General features: G+C 50.6%; 1 protein-coding gene across 4 annotated transcripts in view; it reads left to right on the top strand.

Annotated features, from left to right (window-relative positions):
* SLC18A2 (solute carrier family 18 member A2) overlaps positions 1-21,885 on the top strand; it is a 70,207-nt gene that overhangs the window by 13,999 nt on the left and 34,323 nt on the right. For all 4 annotated transcript variants that reach the window (XM_030568328.1, XM_030568331.1, XM_030568329.1 and 1 more), the window contains one exon: positions 8,194-8,252. In XM_030568328.1, coding sequence (XP_030424188.1) covers positions 8,194-8,252 — 59 coding nt within the window. The remainder of the gene's footprint in view (positions 1-8,193; positions 8,253-21,885) is intronic.

Consider the following 21,885-nt stretch of genomic DNA (forward strand, 5'->3'; position numbering starts at 1 on the left):
GCTTTTATGTTCTTTTTAAGTTATAGGCAGCGATTATTGGGTAGTGTTCTCTCTCTCTCTCCCACCTACCCGCACTAGTATTTTCAAAAGGGCATCAAATACTCAATGCTTCAGTTTTTGTTTGCCCAATGAGTTAAGCACCCAAAATCAGTGGATATTTTGGAAAATCTTGGTTGTAGCAGCTTGTCTTGTTCCCATTTAAAATAACAGAAACCCCCCACCTCCCAAATTGACATTAATGGCAGCAGGATGGATCTCTGCAGCTATCCATAAAAAATCATTAATTATCTTACTTAATTTCAACTTAGGTTCTTTTACTATAGCTCATGCATGGGATTTATGAGCTAAAAAGAGAGAATGAAATGTTTTAAAAAAAGCCAAAACATCTCAGATCTGGATAAGTTTTTAGTTACATGTATTAACTCAATAACTTAAATTTTAAGACAAAATTACAGGAGAAATAAAACAGGTCTTAATAATAATGGAAGCTAGTTGCTACCTTAGCTATGGAGAGTGACAGTTTGTTGGAAGAGATCAGGGCTCTAACAATATTTGGGTTTGCTTCCTGCTGCCTTATGTACTTATTTACATAGATATAAACTGGGTGCAAAACAGTAGCATTTTATATTTAGTTTAAACATAGATTCATAGATTCTAAGGCCAGAAGGGACCACTGTGGTCTGACCTCCTGCATAATATATGGTTATAAAACTTGCCCAGAATAATTCCTTTGGAACTATACCATCCACTCTTGATTAAAAGATTGTTAGTGATGGAGAATCCACCATAAGTCTTGGTAAATTGTTGCAATGATTAATTACCCTCACAGGTGAAAAATTTACATATTATTTCCATTCTGAATTTATCTAGCTTCAATTTGCAGCCATCGGATCTTGCTGTACCTTTGTCTGCTAGGATGAAGAGCCTATTATCAAATATTTGTTCCACCACATGCATATGTATGGGATAATCAAGTCACCCTTAACCTTCTATTTGTAATCTAAATAGATTGAGCTCTGTCACTGTAATCATGTTTTCTAATGCTTTAATAATTCTTGTGGCTCTTCACTGGCCACAGCATCACACTGGGAGTCATGTTCAGCTGATGACCTACCATTTACATGTGTAAATGTCTACAGAAGGCGTAAGGAGGTTAAGAATCAGGCCCATTCACCTATACCCAGAGAACAGAAGTATGAGGTAACAGGACAGTGAGATGATAGACTAAATTGCCTTTTCTGAAAATGGCAGAATTCTCAGAGTAAACATGCCAAAATGCAGAACCAGACAGCCTATTCTCAGTTACACCAATACTACTCTGGAGTAATGGCACTGAAATCAAAGTGTTTGCACCAATGGAAGTAACAAAAAACACTGTTTCTGCTACCTTTGCCTTGTTTCAATTTTATTTCATTGCAGCACAAAACCCATCAATGGTTTGTCTCACCACCATAAGGTAATCTCGCTAATTAGCGTAAGACAGGGTCTGAATGAACTCTTTCCTGCTATTGATGAATTGGGGGAGCCCCCCTCGCAGGAGCAAAATATATTTGCTTGGACACACCTACTTTGCCTAAGTGATCAGCAGGCAGACCTGCTTTGCCTAAGTGATACATTTGGGCTGTTGTGGTTTAAAATTTACTTTTGCCTTGGTCACAGGGGCAATGAAATGTTATTTTCTGTATTGTATGACTAAAGGGCAGGAAAAAAAATAAATTAATGGAGGTAAATGGTAAAGGGGATGTAATGTAACACAAGTTTACCAAAAATAGATCATGCCAGAGTGACCTGTTTTCCTTCTTTGAGAAACTAAGAGATTTTTTAGATAAGGGGAAATGCAGTAGATCTAATATACTTGGATTTCAGTAAAGCATTTGGCATGGTACCACATGGGAAATTATTAGTTAAATTAGGAAAGATGGGGATCTGTGCAAGAATTGTAAGGTGGCTAAAAGGGAGAAGGCAATGGGTTTTGCTGAAAGGTGGATTATCAGACTGGAAGGAAGTAACTAATGGAGTTAGTAACTAATGGAGTTAGGATTGGTCTTGGGAACAATTTTATTCAATATTTTTATTAATGATCTTGGCACAAAATGAAGGAGCTAATGATACTACATTGGGAAGCATCATCAATACAGAGGAGGACTGGAATATTATATCGGTAGATCTGGATGACGCTGAAGACTGGAGTGACAGAAATAGGATGAAATTCAATAGTACAAAGTGCAAGATCATGCACTTAAGGTCTAATAAGAAGAATTTGTGCTACAAGTTGGAGGCTGATCAGCTGGAAGCAACAGAGGAAGGGAAAGACCAGGGTGTTGGGCGGTTGATCATAAGATGACAATGAGCCACCAGTGAGACATGGCTGTGAAAGAGACAAATGCAATGTAGGATATGTCAGCTGAGGTGTTTCCAGTAGAGACAGAGAAATATTAATGTCATTGGGCAAGGAACTGGTAAGACCTCATTTGGCATACTGTATACTGTTCTGGTCACCCACATTTGTGAAAGATGAATTTAAACTGGAAGAAGTGTAGAGAAGAGCTACTAAGATAGTCTGCCTTATGAGAGGAAACTGGAAGAGCTTGGCTTGTTTAGTTTAGCAAAAAGAAGGCTGATAGGGGAATATGATTGCTCTCCATAAATACATTAGGTGGTAAATACCATGGAGGGTGAAGAGATATTTAAGCTAAAGGACAATGCTGGCACAAGAATAAATGGATATAAACTGGTCATGAACAAATTCAGGCTGTAAATTAGAAGATTTCTAACCATCAGAGGGGTGAAGTTCTGGAACATCCTTCCAGTAGGAGTTGTGGAGGCAAACATCATAATTAGTTTTAAGAGAGAGCTGAGCAAATTTATAAGTGGAATTGTATGATGATGTTGCCCTTGGTGGCAGAGGGCAGGGCTCAAGAGGCCCTAGGGCTCACTTACGGTTTATGTCTTAGGTTCCAAGAAACTCATGCTTCAGGGTTTCAGCTGGTCACCTGCAGGAGTCAGAAACATATCCTCGCCCACTATGAATTCTGGGTAGAGGTTGACCTTCTTCCTTTGATGTATCAGGTATGGCCATGGTTGGAGATGGCTCATTGGATGGTATGGACCAGGGCTTTGAGGTGGCTCCTAGCAGTCTCTCTCCCAGGTGCTTGGCTGGTTGATTCTTGCTCATATGCTCAGGGGCAGGAGGTGAACCCAAGTGAATGCACCTCTGAATTCTGGCACTTCACTGAGCTAGGACAAGCAACTGTGAGGGGGGTGCAGCAGAGGGAAGTAGCATGTTAAAGGGACATTCACCTATTGGACTTTCACTCTGCAAGGTGGGAAACGAAGGGAAAGGACTTGTGTTCAAGATACTATGGGGCAGATGTTTTACTTATTGTTAGTTCACTATTGTGGACTTATTTTTGATTAATTATTATGGCGTTTTCCCAAATTAATAAGTTTCCTTTGGCTCTTAATAAAAGTTTTCTTTTCTCACACAGATTTGGTGCTTGTGAGCAGGGAATTATTGCCTCTTGGCACCGAGGGGTGTTTAGTTCTTTCAGATTTCTGGGTATGAGCTGGATTTGTCTTGTACTGTTAAGAGGAACTCATAGATATGGAACCTTGTTGCTGCCGATGCCACCTGGCAGAAGGGTTACATGAGTGTAATCACTACCAGACAATCCTGTAATATTGGATCAATCTTGTCATTGAATCTCAGCAATTTATACATACTTTATCCATGGCTGCCTTCCGCCACTGATTAATGATAGATATTTTTCCTGAAGTCACAAATACTTGCGAAACCTTTTCTAGCTGCAGAGAGCCCTTTGAAATATATTGGATTTTGTCTCAGATTTACCACTGAGCAAGTAATTCCTTACTTGTGGAATTAAAGAGAGAGTGAAAGAAAAAGGAGCAGTAGAGATAGAAGAGATTTACAGGTCTCAGGGTTTTCCTCTGCTATATGGTGTAGAGATATCAAAAATTTAGGGAGAAATGTCATGGGAAGGGAACAGAAGCTACATGAAATGTTCCAACCCATTGCATAGTCACAGCTTTTCCCTGTACAAAAAACACCACAGAACAATGATGGGGAGTGGCCCAGGAGAAGGAGGGAGGAGTAATTAAAATAGTTGCTATGTGGGCTTATTTACATGTAAAAAAAAAAGTTTAGTGACTGATCTGATCAGAGCACAAACTCCTAATCTGTGCTTTGTAAACTCTATTGGAGGGGTCAGAGAACACAACTACAGGATCTAATGGTACCATGGCAACCAACTAATCAGTGCTGCTATTTTAAGAAGATGTGCAGGTGTATTAAGAGAGGACCAAACAGGAAGAGACACTGCACATCTGTAACGTGTGGGTGAGGGTTTCCCCAAGCCTGTTTGTTAAACCCAGCCCCTGCCTTCTAGTGAGCCAGGAGCCCCATGCCGAGTTAGTGATGCTGCATCAGATCAGCATCTCCCCAAACCCGGGGCAAGATTTCAGGCAAGCCTTTCCTTTCCCTGTGTAATTTCCATAGTAGAGGGATCCAGGGCTATAATAACTTGAGCCAGCAAACACATTTTGCATTGAACCAATACCTTTGCCTCATACTGTTGAAGGATTAAAGAAATTTGAAATTCTGTTTTGATTCAGCTAAGGGAAATGAATATGTACAAATGAAGTCTGGGTATACAGCAATTAATGTCTATATGGACAAAAAGTTTTGTATCAAATCTTAACCAACTGCATTACTTGGCATGGCCCACTAGATAGGGCACATGGGACAGGAGATCTGGGTTCTATTCCTAGTTCTTCCGCAGACATGCTCTGATCACAGTGCAAGTCATTTTCTCTCTCTGTGATTCATTTTCCCCATAATAAAGCAGGAATAATAATAATGCTTATCCAGCTTTGTAAAATGTTTTAAGATATAGGAATGAAAAGTACTATATAAAATGTTACAGTTCTTCAGGACCAGTGGGTTCCAACATTTAGGTTTCTTTAGTGCCTTCAGTCTACAGAATTTCCATGAGTAGAAAAATTACTTAAAGACAGTGAAGTAAGTTAGAACTTGAAGGCCTTGATCCTGCAGTCAAGCAGAGTTTGACCTGCTCCAATGCGGCAGGATTGGATCCTAAATTAGTATCTGTTCTCTTGGTGTAGCCACGTAGAGTATGGGGGATGTGACAGCTGTGTTCCCTAAGCTGGTGTTGGGGACTTCAGCATGAATGTGGCAGTCACCTTAGCATGTATCCTCATCCACATAACATAATTTGAATTCAATGCACCTATGGTCATCATCAGTCTGCTTCCTCACAACCTTACTCTCATAAATGATTCAGATTTTTGGGATTTCCTTACTAGCAGCAGAGATTCTGGTCACTCCTCTTTTAATTCTGAACTTTGTCCATCAGAGGCATATCTGCGGTGCCATTATTCACAGTCATAATCAAGACCTCACTTCACTGAGCATCCAAACATGTTTTTCTTAGAATGACTACTGTTATCTTCTTATATATGGCTTTCCTTCCCATCTATTCCCTTTCCTTACCTTTTTTCTTATTGCAGTACAACCATGTAAGCTGGTGTTCAGACTACCAGCTAAGGATAGAAAAATAAAGTCCAAACCATAAGTTTTTTCACATACTTTTGTTCAGGGCTTGCTTTATTTCCAGAAAACACAAACTCAAAATCAGAATACAACTCAGACTAATGGCTAATAACCCTTTCTACCTTCAGTCAGCTGGGAAAGGGCAGGGGACACACCTTCCTCTGCCCAGATCAGCCTGATGATAGACAACAACCCAGTAACATACCAGTGCACTTTATACCGTGTCACTCTCCCAGAGGACCCTTTGGACACTGCTTGGTACTTGCACATACTACAAAATGATGCCTGCCCTGAGAAGCTTACAATCTAAGAAGACAAGACAGAAAAAAAAGAGTATTATCCTCATTTTACAGATTGGAAACTGAGACAGAGAGAGATTAAGTGACTTGTTCAAAGTCATATATGAAGCCTGTGACTGAACTAGGAATTGAACTCAGATTTTCTGAGTCCCAGTCCAGTTACCTAATCCTAAAACTAACCAATTTGCTTTAACTGTTATCTTGATATCTAAATAATAGTGCCATATTATTTTTAATAAAGAGAAGCATTTAGGGCAAAACTCCCCCTTCTAATCTCCATTGCAGATTTTTATTTCATATAGACTCTTAGACTTTAAGGTCAGAAGGGACCGTTATGATCTTCTAGTCTGACCTCCTGCACAATGCAGGCCACAGGATCTCACCCACCCACTGTTGTAACAAATCCCTGACCTACGTCTGAGCTACTGAAGTCCTCAATTTGTGGTTTAAAGACTTCAAGGTGCAGAGAATCCTCCAGCAAGTGACCCATGCCCCATGCTGCAGAGGAAGGCAAAAAAAAACCTGGGCCTCTGCCAATCTACTCACAGGAAATTTCCTTCCCGATCCCAAATATGGCGATCAGCTAAACCCTGAGCATGTGGACAAGACTCACCAGCCAGACACTCAGGAAAGAATTCTCTGTAGTAACTCAGATCCCAACCTATCTAGTGTCCCATCACAGGCCATTGGACATATTTACTACTAATAGTCAAAGATCAATTAATTGCCCAAATTAGGCTATCCCATTTTACCATCCCTTCCATAAACTTATATATTCTATATTTCTTGCATATACGGAGCTTCCACTGATGCTAATGGGAGTTCTGCACATGAGTGAGTGCAGCATTTGCCTTTCTAAGACAGATGTATTTTGTGCAGCCCTTAATTAAGAAAGATTCCCATTAACAATTAGAGTTTCATTTAGTTCAGGACCACGCCATTTAGTCCATATAAGTCAGCAGCATTCTATTACTTGAAATACAATACACTGACTGAAAGAAGTCCTACAGTAGCGGAATGAGCTTATTAAATGCATGGACCCTCCCCATCACCTTTCCATTATCTCTGCCTACTTCCTTTCCTCCTTGTCTCTTTCCCCCTTCTCTGAAGTTTGCGTCTGTTCTTTATCTTATTTTAAAAAATAAGTTTGTCTATAAAAAAGGATAGGGCAGAATAAGATTTAAAACTATTTGAAATTTTATAAGCAATTTTTTTGTAAACTGTAATACAAATAATTGATATTTATTTTAACTACTCATATATATAATCAAATGTTTCAAGTAGAATTAAGGTTAAGTAACAAATGATTAACATTATGAGACATTTATGTATAGTTCATTATGTTTGTTTTTCCCTATATATTAAAGATTTAATAAATAGTAAATAGAAACAAAAGTTCTACAATAGAAATTCTTCCACTGTTTTGCTTGCAGTGCTAAACCGATCAAGCCTACCAATTTAAGGACCTGATCCTTGCAAGTCATTGAAAGGGTCATTCTGCACCTTTTAAGAAACAATCAGCACTGTGAAGGTTTGGAGTCCTAAAAGGCTCACATCACAAGGCTCACATCCCATGGAAATACTCATTTTGATGAAAAAGCCATTTCTTTGTAGCAAATGTTGCCAGTGAAGAGTTTTGACCGGCTGTATTCTTATTCCTGAAGCCACAGGAGAAGCAAAGTGTTATTTTAAGACTCTTTGGGCCCAGTCCTGCAGTTCTAGTGTAGGCAAAACTCCTGATGAAGTCAATGGAAATTTTTCCCAGGTAAGGGCTAGTAGACTGAGTCTGTCATTGGCCTGACCATATCTCACTGCAGTTAGTGGGACTGTTTTATGTGCTCTTGGTAGTCTAGTTTCAGTGTATAGAGAAGAACAGAATAGTTTCTTAACCAACAGTGATATGTTAGTAGAATATTTCAGAGTTCAATACGCAGAGCCAAATTCTGCCAGACTTATACCCCATGCAACCCCTCTGAAGCCCCGGGGGATTGCAGAGGATATAAGTGTAGCAGAGTCAGACCAATAGAATTACAAGGGGCAAGTCATTTGAGATTTCTGATACAGAGTACAATCTATTGAGTGAGAAGGTATGTATCTATATCACAGCCAATTTTAATCATGTGGCCCAACATAGATTCAAGTCCAAAACCCACAAACCTAGCAGCTAAGTTTTTGCAATTTTCTTAATACATAAAAGGAACCCTCCTTTGCCTTCAGCAAGGATTTTACCTGAACAAACCTGTTTTAAAGTGTGCATGAAAAAGTACCATTTTAAAATATATTTGTGCTGACTTTGTTTTCCAGAATAGGCTACCAGATTCCAATGTTTGCTGGCTTCTGCATCATGTTTCTGTCAACAATTAGTAAGTGTCTGTTTTTTGCATACTTCGATGCAGATGCTGCATTTTTCATAAAGGATCCAGCCGACCTAACTCTCTCAGAAGACTCCATGTTTCTATTGGAGGGCAGGGGGAACCTTATTTTCAAAGTAAAATACTGGGATGCCTGTTACAGGAAGAAGTTGGTGCTGAGATTTGAATGCATGCCTGGAGTGATTTTGGTGGGCATCAAGTAGGTGAACATGGGATGGTAGGAGAAAAGGATACCAATTCCTTCTCTTCATCTGAGAAACTCACCTGACTTGTTTTCTGCCACCCTGTGAATTAGACTGTGGCTCACACTAGCACAAATCATCAGTAACTCTATGAAACTCAGTGAAAACTGGTGAAAGACTAGAAAAGATGGTTACTCACCTTTGTAACTGTTGTTCTTCGAGATGTGTTGCTCATATCCATTGCAATTAGGTGTGCGCGCGCCGCCTGCACGTTCGTCGGAAGATTTTTAGCCTAGCAACACTCGGTGGGTCGGCTGGTTCGCCCCCTGGAGTGGCGCCTTTATGGCGCCGGATATGTACTCCTGCCAAGCCAACGGCCCTTCAGTTCCTTCTTGCCGGTTACTCCGACAGAGGGGATGGAGGGCGGGTTTGGAATGGATATTAGCAACACATCTCGAAGAAAAGACGGTTACTCACCTTTGTAACTGTTGTTCTTCGAGATGTGTTGCTCACATCCATTCCAGTTAGGTGTGCGCGCCGCGCGTGCACGTTCGTCGGAAACTTTTTTACCCTAGCAACTCCAGTGGGCCGGCAGGTCGCCCCCTAGAGTGGCGCCGCCATGGCGCTCTATATATACCCCTGCCGGCCCGCCCGCTCCTCAGTTCCTTCTTGCCGGCTACTCCGACAGTGGGGAAGGAGGGCGGGTGTGGAATGGATGTGAGCAACACATCTCGAAGAACAACAGTTACAAAGGTGAGTAACCGTCTTTTCTTCTTCGAGTGATTGCTCACATCCATTCCAGTTAGGTGACTCCCAAGCCATACCTAGGCGGTGGGGTCGGAGTGAGAAGTCGCGGCCCGGAGCACCGCAGTTCCGAAGGCCGCATCCTCCCTCGACTGCTGGACCAGGGCGTAGTGGGAAGCAAAAGTGTGGACCGATGACCAGGTTGCTGCCCGACAGATTTCCTGGATGGGCACACGGGCTAGGAAAGCCAGCGATGACGCCTGCGCCCTGGTAGAATGCGCAGTCACACGGCCCGCAGGGACATGGGCCAAGTCATAACAAGTCCTGATACAGGACGTAACCCGAGAGGATATCCTCTGGGAGGAGATAGGAAGACCTTTCATACGATCTGCTACCGCCACGAAAAGTTGGGGGGATTTTCGGAAGGGCTTAGTCCTGTCTATGTAGAACGCGAGAGCCCTACGGACATCCAGCGAGTGGAGCTGCTGCTCCCTGCCTGAGGAGTGAGGTTTTGGGAAAAAAACCGGAAGGAAAATCTCTTGGTTGACATGGAAGGCTGAGACCACCTTGGGCAGAAAAGCAGGGTGTGGTCTCAGCTGCACCTTGTCCTTGTGGAAGACCGTATATGGGGGGTCTACCACAAGAGCTCGGAGCTCCGACACCCGTCTAGCTGAGGTGACAGCCACTAGAAAGGCAGTTTTCCAAGAGAGGTAGAGCAGGGAGCAAGTAGCTAACGGCTCAAAGGGGGGCCCCATGAGTCGGGACAACACCAGGTTAAGATCCCAGGTGGGAGCAGGGGGACGGACGTTAGGGAATAAACGTTCCAGCCCTTTAAGGAATCTCGACACCGTCGGGTGAGAAAAAACGGAGCGACCGTCCGCACCCGGTGAAAGGTGGAGATAGCAGCTAGGTGGACTCGCAACGACGATAAGGCCAGACCTTGCCCTTTGAGGGACAAAACGTAGTCTAATATTTCGGAAACCGAAACTTCCATAGGGCGGAGATTTCTCTCTACGCACCAACAGGAGAAGCGCTTCCATTTCGCTGAATACGTGGCTCTTGTGGACGGTTTCCTGCTGCTCAAGAGCACCTCTCTCACAGGCGTGGAGCATCGCAGCTCTGGGCCAGTCAGCCACGCAGGAGCCACGCCGCTAGGTGCAGCGACTGCAGGTCTGGGTGACACAGGGTCCCGTGGTCCTGGGTAATCAGGTCCGGATGAAGGGGCAGGGGAACTGGGTCGGCTATGGCCAAGTCCAGCAGCATGGTGTACCAGTGCTGCCTGGGCCACGCCGGGGCTACCATGATCACGAGCGCCTTGTCCCTGCGCACCTTCAGGAGGACCTTGTGGACCAGAGGGAACGGGGGAAATGCATAGTACAGGTGGGTCGACCACCGGATGAGGAAGGCGTCCCCTATCGACCCCGGTTCCCTGCCCTGAAAGGAGCAGAATGCTGGGCACTTCCTGTTCCCCCTGGACGCAAAGAGGTCCACCCGGGGATAACCCCACCTCCGGAAAATGGAGAGAGCGACATCCGGGCGAAGGGACCACTCGTGCGACAGGAAGGATCTGCTCAGTCGATCTGCCAGAGTGTTCCGTACTCCAGGGAGGAAGGAAGCCCTGAGGTGAACGGAGTGGGCTACGCAAAAGTCCCAGAGACGTATCGCCTCGTGGCACAGGGAGGAGGACCTGGTGCCGCCCTGCTTGTTGATATAGTACATCGTCGTCGTGTTGTCCGTAAACACGGCGACACAACGACCCTGAAGCTGATGACAAAACGCTTGACAAGCAAGGCGGACCGCTCTCAACTCCCGTATGTTGATGTGGAGCCCCACCTCCTCCTGGGACCACAGGCCCTGTGTCCGCAGGGTCCCCAGGTGGGCCCCCCAGCCCAGATCTGAGGCATCCGTTGTCAGGGATACCGATGGCTGAGAGGGGTGAAAGGGAAGACCCGCACATAACACGGACTGGTCCAACCACCAGCCGAGAGAGTCCAAGACCTTCTGGGGGATTGTGACTAACATGTCTAAAGGTTGCCTTTGCGGCCTGTAACGGCTGATAAGCCACAGCTGGAGAGGCCTCATGTGGAGCCGAGCGTAGCCGGTCACAAAAGTGCACGCTGCCATGTGGCCTAACAGGGTTAGACATGTCCTTACTGACGTCAACGGGGCTGACCGCAAACGCTGAACGATCGCCGCCATGGTCTGGAACCGTTGCAGAGGCAGCGAGGCCCTGCCCATCGTGGCGTCCAAGACCGCCCCGATAAATTCCACCTTTTGCGTGGGCCTCAGAGTGGATTTGTCTGTGTTTATCAGGAGGCCCAGACTTGCAAATACGGCGGTGATCAGGCGGACATGGCTGCTGACCTGCTGCTCCGACGTGCCCCGAATCAACCAGTCGTCCAGATAAGGGAACACGTGGACACGGTTGCGTCGAAGATGCGCCACGACAACTGCCATGCATTTTGTAAACACCCTTGGGGCCGTGGACAGGCCGAAAGGGAGGACTGCAAACTGATAATGAAGAGCCCCCACAACGAAGCGGAGAAAGCGTCTGTGGCGCGGCCAAATGGCAATATGAAAATACGCGTCCTGCATGTCGAGGGCGGCGTACCAGTCTCCCGGATCCAGGGATGGAATAATGGTCCCCAGGGATACCATGCGGAACTTCAACTTCACGAGGTATTTGTTGAGTTCTCGCAGGTCGAGGATAGGCCTGAGGCCCCCCTTGGCCTTGGGGATCAGAAAGTAGCGGGAATAAAACCCCTTGCCTTTCTCGTTTTCCGGAACCGCCTCTATGGCTCCTTTGCTGAGGAGCGTCTGCACCTCCTGTCGAAGGAATTGCTCGTGAGAGGGGTCCCTGAAGAGGGACGAGGAAGGAGGGCGGGAAGGAGGAAACGAAACAAACTGCAGGCGGTATCCCGTCTGCACCAGGTTTAAGACCCAGCGGTCCGATGTTATTTGGGACCACGCCGGAAGGAAAAACGAAAGGCGGTTTGAAAACGGGGGGAAAGGATCCATAGGGGAAACTGCTACAGCGCCCTCGGGCGCACCTTCAAAATGAAGGCTTAGGACCAGGCGGGGGTTTTGAGGAGCCTTGGTTCTGCCCCCCTTGGTTCCCAGACTGCCTGCGCCTGCCGTTCCTGCCGCGGCGCCTGTAAGGGTCCTGCCGCTGGCGGAACTGGGAAAACGGCCTACGGTACGGCTGCTGCTGTGGCCTAAAGGGTCTACGCTGCGTCACGGGGGTGTGCATCCCGAGGGACCGCGCAATGACCCGGTTGTCCTTCAGACTCTTGAGTCTGGGGTCTGTCTTTTCCGAAAACAGGCCCTGGCCTTCGAAAGGAAGGTCCTGTATCGTGTGCTGGAGCTCTGGCGGAAGGCCGGAAACCTGCAGCCAGGAGATGCGACGCATCGTAACTCCCGACGCGAGGGTACGGGCAGCCGAGTCCGCAGCGTCCAAGGATGCTTGTAAGGCCGTGCGCGCGACCTTTTTGCCCTCGTCCAGGATGGCCGTAAACTCCTGGCGAGCATCCTGTGGCAGCAGCTCTTTAAATTTGTCCACTGCCACCCAGGAGTTAAAAGCGTACCTGCTCAGCAGGGCCTGCTGATTAGAGACCCTGAGCTGCAGGGCCCCAGCCGAATATACCTTACGGCCAAGGAGGTCCATGCGCCTGGCCTCTCTGGATTTGGGGGCCGGAGCCTCCTGGCCGTGACGCTCCCTATCGTTCACCGACTGCACCACCAGTGAACCGGGAGTCGGGTGAACGTGCAAGTATTCATACCCCTTGGAAGGGGCCATGTACTTTCTCTCGACTCCTTTCGCTGTCGGAGGGATGGAGGCCGGGGACTGCCAGATAGTATTGGCATTGGCCTGAATGGTCCGTACAAAGGGCAGGGCGACCCTGGTGGGAGCATCCGAAGAGAGGATGGTAACAATCGGGTCCTCTATCTCCGAGACCTCCTCTGCCTGCAGACTCAGGTTTTGGGCCACCCGCCTGAGGAGGTCCTGGTGCGCCCTGAGATCCAGCGGGGGGGGGACTGTTGGAGGAGGTACCCGCCACCGCCTCATCCGGGGAGGAGGATGAGGAGACCCCAGGCACGATAGTGTCCAACTGAGGGTCTTCCTCAGCCCTCGCCTCTACCTCCGGAGCCACAGCGGAGTCCTGCTGTTTGGACCCTTCCTCCGCCTCCGGGGAGGGAGGGGGGCGAGACAAGGAGGCTTCAGGGGCCCTACGCTCCGCATTCGCCGGTGTGGGAGGGAGCTGCTGGGGGCCCTGGGCCTGATGGTATGCCCAGGGTGTCCAGAATCCCCACTGTGGTGGGCCTTGGTCTTCCAGCGGCGGATCCCCGAAGAGCGCCGCCTGCCGGTCGGTGCCGAGCGCATACGCACTGTCCGCCTGCGAAGATACGGACGGCTGTCTCGAGGGCCACGGCGGGGCCGACCCCGGATGGTACGGGCCGGCGCGGGTCGGCACGGAGGATCGTCTCGGTGCCGGGGACCGGTGCCGGGAGTCGTATCGGTGCCGGGATCGGGACCGGGACCTGGATCTGTCACGGTGCCGGGATCCTGATCGGTACCGGGTGTCGCTTCGGTAGCGGGACCTACCACCGGCTCGGCGCCGGGAGGTCGACCGAGACCGGGACCTGCCACCATCTCGGTGCCGGGAGGTCGACCGGGACCTACCACCGGCTCGGCGCCGGGAGGTCGACCGAGACCGGGACCTGCCACCAGCTCGGTGCCGGGAGGTCGACCGGTGCGGCGAGTAGCGATGGGACCTGCTCCTGGAGTCGCGGTGCCGGTGACGCCGACTGGAGCTTGACCGCGACCGTCCGGAGGTCGACCGTTGCCGCGAGTGCGACCGGTGCCGCTGAGGGGAGCGGTGCCGGGACTGCGAGCGGCGTCGGGATCTGGAGCGCCCAAGACGTCGGGACCTAGATGGCGAAGGACTGTCTCTGGGCGGCGCCGACATCATGGGCTTGCCCCTGGACACGACCCGCACCGGAGGTACCGGGGGTGGCAGCCGAGTGGGCTCCGTCAGGGCAATAAGGTCCCGAGCCGAGGCGAAGGTCTCCGGTGTTGACGGGACCACTATCTCAACCCCAGATCTCATGGGGGAGCTCGGCGGCACCGGACTCAACGGACCCGCCTGGCCCGGAGTCAACGGTGCTGACGGTGCCGGCGGTGCCGCGGCCGATGTCGAGGCCGGGCGCTCAAGCCGGGTCTGCCTGGCCGGAGTAGCAGACTTCGACGGCCTAGGCTGTGATTCCGGTGCCGGAGAAGGTCGGTGCCGAGGAGTCTTCTCGGTGCCGGAGCGATCCGGTGCCGGTGCCGAGACCACGGTCCGCGAAGTCGACGGGTCAAGTGCCGCCTCCATTAGGAGAGTTCGGAGTCTCTGATCTCTCTCCTTTTTTGTCCTCGGCTTGAAAGCCTTACAGATGCGGCACTTGTCAGACCTGTGCGATTCCCCGAGGCACTTCAGGCACGCTTCGTGGGGATCGCTGGTGGGCATGGGCTTCTTGCAGGCCGCACACTGCTTGAAGCCCGGCGAAACAGGCATGAGCCTGGCGCCGGGTGCCGGGAAGGGCTAAGCCCCCGGCCAAGAACTATTTAACAACTATTGACTAAACTATTTACTTAACAACACTAATTAACACTATATAGAACTAGAGATAAGCGATTGAAAACTAGGAGAGCTAGGGACGTGGAGGACAGCTAAGCCGCGCTCCACAGTTCCAACGACCGACACGGCGGTAAGAAGGAACTGAGGAGCGGGCGGGCCGGCAGGGGTATATATAGAGCGCCATGGCGGCGCCACTCTAGGGGGCGACCTGCCGGCCCACTGGAGTTGCTAGGGTAAAAAAGTTTCCGACGAACGTGCACGCGCGGCGCGCACACCTAACTGGAATGGATGTGAGCAATCACTCGAAGAAGAACCACAGTTACAAAGGTGAGTAACCATCTTTTCTTCTTCGAGTGCTTGCTCATATCGATTCCAATTAGGTGATTCCCAAGCCTTACCTAGGTGGTGGGGTGAGAGTGAGATGTTGCAGAATGCAAAACTGTTGATCCAAATAACGCATCATCTCTGGACTGTTGAACCAATGCTTCATGTGAGGCAAAGGTGTGAATCGATGACCAGGTAGCTGCCCGACATATTTCCTGGATGGGAACATGGGCCAGGAAGGCGGCAGATGAAGCTTGAGCCCGAGTGGAATGGGCGGTGAGGTGGCTAGCCGGAATGTGAGCCAAATCATAGCATGTATGGGTGCAGGATGTTACCCAAGATGAAATTCATTGGGATGAGACCGGTGGGCCTTTCATCCAGTCTGCCACAGCTACAAAGAGCTGAGGTGACCTTCGGAAGGGTTTTGTTCTCTCGATATAAAAGGCGAGAACCCTGTGAATGTCTTGGGTGTGCAGCTGTTGTTCCCGACGCGATGGGTGCGGCTTCGGGAAAAAGACTGGGAGGAGGATGTCTTGATTGACATGAAAGGCGGACACCACCTAAGGGAGGAAGGAGGAGTGTAGTCGCAGCTGTACCTTGTCCTTATGGAATACCGTATATGGGGATCCACTGTCAAGGCCCGAAGCTCAGATACTCGTCTTGTCATAGTAATAGCAACGAGGAAGCCTGTCTTCCAGGAAAGGTACAGCAGCGAGCAGGTGGCCAGTGGTTCGAAAGGAGCACCCATAAGCTTGGCTAGCACCAGGTTGAGATCCCAGGTAGAGGTCGGGCGTCTGACTTGAGGGTACAAATATTCCAATCCCTTGAGGCACCTTGAAACTATGAGGTGAGAGAAGATTGATCGGCCATTTTCCCCTGGGGGGAGGGCGGAGACGGTTGCCAGCTGCACCTTTATGGAAGAGACCGTTAGTCCCTGTTCTTTCAGGGACCAGAGGTAGTCCAGGACAGTAGGAACAGACACCTGCCTGGGGACTGAGTTACGCTGAGCGCACCAGCAGGAGAAACGCTTCCACTTGGCCAGATATGTCATCGTATTGGAAAGCTCCCTATTGCCCAAGAGCATCTGTTGGACCGTGGCAGAGCAACGCAACTCAAACTGGCTCAACCACGCAGCAACCACGTTGTGAGGTGAAGAGACTGCAGGTCCGGATGTTGAAGCCTGCCGAAGTGTTATGACATCCAGTCAGAGTGGCAGGGGAATCGAATCTGCCACTGAGAGGTCGAACAACATGGTGTACCAGTGCTGCCTTGGCCACACTGGAGCAATCAGGATCAGGGGAGCACTGTCTCTGCGGAGCTTGAGTAAGACTCTGTGGACGAGGGGAAACAGTGGGAAGGCATAGAGTAGGTGCCTCTTCCATGGGATCAGGAATGCGTCTGAGAGGGAGCCCGGGGAGCGTCCCTGGAAGGAGCAGAACACCTGGCATTTCCTGTTCTCTCGGGAGGCAAAAAGGTCTGTCAAGGTTTCTCCCCCACTCTGAACTTTAGGGTACAGATGTGGGGACTGCATAAACACTTCTAAGCTTAACTACCAACTTAGATCTGGGTTCGCTGCCACCATCCAGATTCCTCTGTGTCTGGAATACCCCCTTTCCCCCCAAAACCTTCCCTTCCCTGGGTAGCCTTGAGAGGCTTTTTCACCAAGTTCCTGGATCTGCTGAGGTGATCCGCCAGAGTATTCTGGACTCCTGGGAGAAAAGACGCTACCAAATCGATCAAGTGGGCTATGCAAAAGTCCCAGAGGTGGACGACTTCTTGACAAAGGAGGGAGGAGTGTGCTCCGCCCTGCTTGTTTATGTAAAACATGGCTGTTGTGTTGTCCGTGAACACTGATACACAACGGCCTTGGAGATTGTCTCGAAACACCTGGCATGCTAGACGGACCACTCTCAGCTCCTGCACATTGATGTGCAAGGCCAGCTCTTGAGGCGACCAGAGGCCTTGAGTGCGAAGGCCCTCGAGGTGGGCACCCCAACCCAGAGATGATGCGTCCGTGGTTAGGGCCATCGAGGGTTGCGGTGGGTGGAATGGCATCCCTGCACAGACTAGAGTGGGGTTTAGCCACCAGGTTAGGGAGCCCAGAACCTTCCAGGGAATAGTGAGCACCGAGTCCAGGCTGTCTCTGTGTGGTTGGTATATTGAAGCAAGCCAGGTTTGAAAGGGATGGAGGCGTAGCCTCGCGTGCTTGGTCATGAAGGTGCAGAAGGCCATGTGACCTACTAGGTTGAGGCAGGTGCGCACTGACGTTGTTGGGAAGGTTTGAAGACCTCGAATAATTGAAGCCATTGCTTGAAAACATGACTGTGGGAGGCAGATTGGAGTCCAGAACCGCTCCGATGAAGTCTATTCTCTGCGTGGGTGTCAGAGTAGACTTCTCTGTGTTGATCATCAGGCCTTTGTCGATGCGCAGGTGCTACGTCACTTGTAACTGGGAAGTCCCTCGAATGAGCCAGTCGTCGAGATACTGGTAGACGTGTACCCGACGATGCTGGAGGGAGGTGGCGACTACAGCCATGCATTTTGTGAACACACGCGGAGCTGTAGAAAGGCCAAACGGAAGTACAGTGAACTGAAAATGTTGATGGTTGACCACAAAACAGAGGTACCGTCTGTGTGGTGGGTAAATTGTGATGTGGAAATACGCGTCCTTCATATCGAGAGCGGCATACCAGTCTCCCGGATCCAGGGACGGGATAATGGTCCCCAGGGTTACCATGCGGAACTTTAGCTTTATCATGAATTTGTTGAGTTCTCACAGGTCTAGGATTGGTTGTAGGCCTCCCTTTGCCTTGGGGATTAGGAAGTAGCGGGAATAAAACCCCTTGCCCCTCATGTCTTTTGGCACCTCCTCTATGGCTCCTGTGGCTAGGAGTGACTGGACCTCTTGTAAGAGGAATTGCTTGTGAGAGGAGTCCCTGTAGAGGGACGGGGAGGGAGGGTGGAAAGGCGGGGTTGAAACAAAGTGGAGGTATTATCCCACTTCCACCGTGTGCAGGACCCAACGATCTGAAGTTAGCTGGGACCAGACAGGGAGAAATTGGGAGGAGAAGGATCCGGTAGAGCAACTGGTGGTCCGCCCTCGGACGTCCCATCGAAAGTTCTGCTTGGGCCCCGCTGCTGGTTTAGTGGGCGCCTGATTTTGACCTCCTTGAGGGCCAGACTGTCTCTGATGATTCCCTCTACCACGCCTTCTGCTAAAGTCCTGACGCGGCCTAGGTGGAGAGTAAGGGCGGTGTGGCTGGAGCCGGAAGCTCCTGCGTTGGGTCACTGGCGTGTGCATACCCAGCGAGCGCATTATAATGCGATTGTCCTTCAGACTTTGCAATCTGGGGTCAGTTTTATCTGAGAACAGGCACTGGCCTTCGAAGGGCAAATCCTGAATAGTTTGTTGTAATTCAGGGGGAAGGCCTGATACCTGGAGCCAGAAGATACACCTCATCGTCATTCCTGACGCCAGAGTTCTGGCTGCAGGGTCCGCTGCATCCAGAGAGGCTTTGAGGGAGGTTCTTTCTACCTTTTTACCTTCCTCGAGTAGGGCCGTAAATTCTTGAAGGGATTCCTGGGGAAGAAGCTCTGTAAACTTCCCAGGGGACACCCACGTGTTAAAGTTATATCTACTTAGGAGGGCTTGTTGGTTTGCCACCCTAAGTTGAAGGCCCCTGGCCGAGTATATTTTGTGGCCTAGGAGGTCCATGCGCCTAGCCTCCTTTGACTTAGGATCTGGAGCTTGCTGGCCATGATGCTCTCTCTCGTTCACTGATTGCTCCATTAAAGAGCAAGGAGGTGAGTGATTGTAGAGATATTCATACCCCTTTGAAGGGACCATATATTTTCTCTCTGCTCCCCTTGCTGTAGGTGGAATCAAGGCTGGGGATTGCCAAATGGTATCCGCATTAGCCTGTATGGTGCGGATAAATGGAAGAGCCACTCTAGTAGGTGCATCAGCCGATAGGATGTCCACGACAGGGTCCTCTATTTCAGGGACTTCCTCCACCTGTCTGAGCCACTCGTCTCAAAAGGTCTTGATGGGTTCTGAGATCAATTGGTGGAGGGCCTGAGGAGGATGTTCCCGCCACCACCTCATCAGGCGAGGAGGAGGAGGAGAGGCCCGGGACCGGGGGTCCTGTGGGGGATCCTGCACTTGAGGAGTGTCCTCTGTGTCAGGTGGAAACTGGGTGTCTGCAGATGGTATCGGAGCCTCATCCGTGCCCCTGGGGGGGGGGCTTACTGTTGCCTCTGGTACCCAGTGTTCTGACGGAGCTGACTGTGGAGCCACTGATGGAGCACCTTGGGCTTGGTGGTATGCCCACAGTGTCCAGAAGGACCAGTGATGAGGCCCATGCTTGTGGCTCTTGCTCTCTGGGAATATATGGCTGGGGACGTCAGAGTCATGCTTCTGAGGATAGGATGCGCTACCAGCCTGCGATGACACCGATGTGTGTCTCGATGGCCATGGTGGTGCTGATAGACCCTGGGAGGGTGCCACTGTTCTGGATGCTTGATCCCGGGGCGGTACCAGGGAGCGGCACCGGGAGCTATAACGGTACCATGAGCGAGACCGAGACCTTCTACCGTAGCGGTGCTGGGAGGTTGACCGGGATCTCGAGTCCCTTCATCTGGAGTGACTGCAGGATACATGGTGCTGAGAACGGTGCCGTGAGTCGGATCAGTACCGGGAGTATCTGGCTGGCGAACGAGATGTCGAATGGTGCCGCGAGTGCGACCGGTACTGTGATGGAGAGCGGTGCCGGGACTGTGAGCGGCACCGGGAGCAGGAACAGCGTGATCGAGAGCATCTGTGAGACCGTGATTTTGAACAACGTCTCCCTGTTGGACCAACGGAAGGTGGCCTTACCAGGGCTGGTTTTCCGATGGATTGTATGACCCGCATTGGCGGGGCTGGGGGTTGAGGCCGTGTCTACTCCGTCATGGCGATGAGCTCCCTTCCCGTGGAGAAGGTCTCCGGTGTAGAAGGGAGGGCAAGCTCAACCACAGCATGAGCTGGGGAGCTGTCAGGCACCGGACTCAATGGCCCTTGTGGGACTGGAATTGACGGTGCCATGCTCAGTGGAGCTGCAATCGGTGGTACCACAGTCGACGGTGCCGCGGCAGAGGATGGTGCCGGACGAACCGTCTTCGAAGAGCGCTCCTTCTGTGGAGCTGAAGCAGCTGGAGCGCTATGTTGCTTTCTGGGTCTCGGGGACAGGGAGCAGTGCCGAGCAGATGTCGGTGCTTGTAGGGGTCGGTGCCAGGGCTCCTTCTCGGTACCGGAGTGGTCCGGGGCCAAAGGGGCGCTCCTTACAGAAGCAGTCTGTTGGGCGCTCGGTACCGACGCTGCAGGACTAAGTGCCGACTCCATGAGGAGCTGTTTCAATCGAAAGTCCCGCTCCTTCTTCGTCCTTGGTTTAAACGACTTGCAGATGCGGCACTTATCGGTAAGGTGGGATTCCCGTAGGCACTTGAGGCAGGAGTTGTGGGGATCCCCTATTAGCATCGGCTTTTGGCACGCCGAGCACGGTTTGAATCCCGGTGCCTTGGGCATGGGACCGTACCGGGGTGGAGGAAAGGGGCTAATCCCCGATCCCCCCTTCAACTATATACACTAACTATGAATAGAAGTACTAACACTAACTATAACTACAAGAACTCGAACTATACACACAATAAACAGCAAAGAACTACGAGTAGCTAGGGAAGTGGAGATCAGTTAAGTCGCGCTCCACTGTTCCAACGACCGACACGGGCGGTAAGAAGGAACTGAAGGGCTGTTGGGTCGGCAGGGGTATATATCTGGCACCATAACGGCGCCACTCCAGGAGGCGACCCAGCTGACCCACCGAGTGTTGCTAGGCTAAAAATCTTCTGACAAACACGCACGCAGCACGCGCACACCTAATTGGAATGGATATGAGCAAGCACTCAAAGAAGAATAAGGCCATATGTGCACATGAGGGCTGGTTCAAGGGCTCATGCAAGGTCAGGGGAGGAGGTACTTGAGACTCATGTGTGTTCAGCCAGCAAGTTGTCAGCTTCACCAGCTCAGCTGGTTGGGTACTCCTTCAAGTGGCCAACTTGCAGATTTTGTAAAACTGACAGTGACACAGGAACAGGCCCTGAAAGAGTACATTCCTTATTTTCAGGGACCAGTGTTCGCCCTACACCAGGGGCGAACTTTTTGGCCAGAGGGCTACATTGGGGTTGCAAAACTGTATGGAGGGCCGGGTAGTGAAGGCTGTGCCTCCCCAAACAGCCTGGCCCCCGCCCCTATCCGACTCCTCCCACAGCCCGCCCCCGACTGCCCCCCTCAGAACTCCTGACCCATCCAACCCCCCCTGCTTCTTGTCCCCTAACCGCCCCCAGGACCCCCCTATCCAACCCTCCGTGCTCCCAGTCCCCTGACTGCTCTGACCCCTATCCACACTCCCGCCCCTTGACAGGCCCTCTGGGACCCCATGCCTATCCAACCCCCCCTTGTTCCCTGTCCCCTGACCACCCTCCAGAACCTCCGCCCCATCCAACCACCCCCTGCTCCCTGTTCCCTGACTGCCCCCCGGATCCCCAGCCCCTTATCCAACACCCTGGCCCCCTTACCATGCCGCTCAGAGCAGCATGTCTGGGAGCCATGCTGCCTGGCTGGAGCTAGACATGCTGCTGCGCTGCCCTGCAGGAGCATGCAGCCCCACTGCCCAGAGTGCTGCCCATGTGGCGGCATGGCTGCGGGGAAGGGGGGAAGTG

The sequence above is a fragment of the Gopherus evgoodei genome, chromosome 7, assembly GCF_007399415.2.
Source record: "Gopherus evgoodei ecotype Sinaloan lineage chromosome 7, rGopEvg1_v1.p, whole genome shotgun sequence".
Classification (NCBI taxonomy): domain Eukaryota; kingdom Metazoa; phylum Chordata; order Testudines; family Testudinidae; genus Gopherus; species Gopherus evgoodei.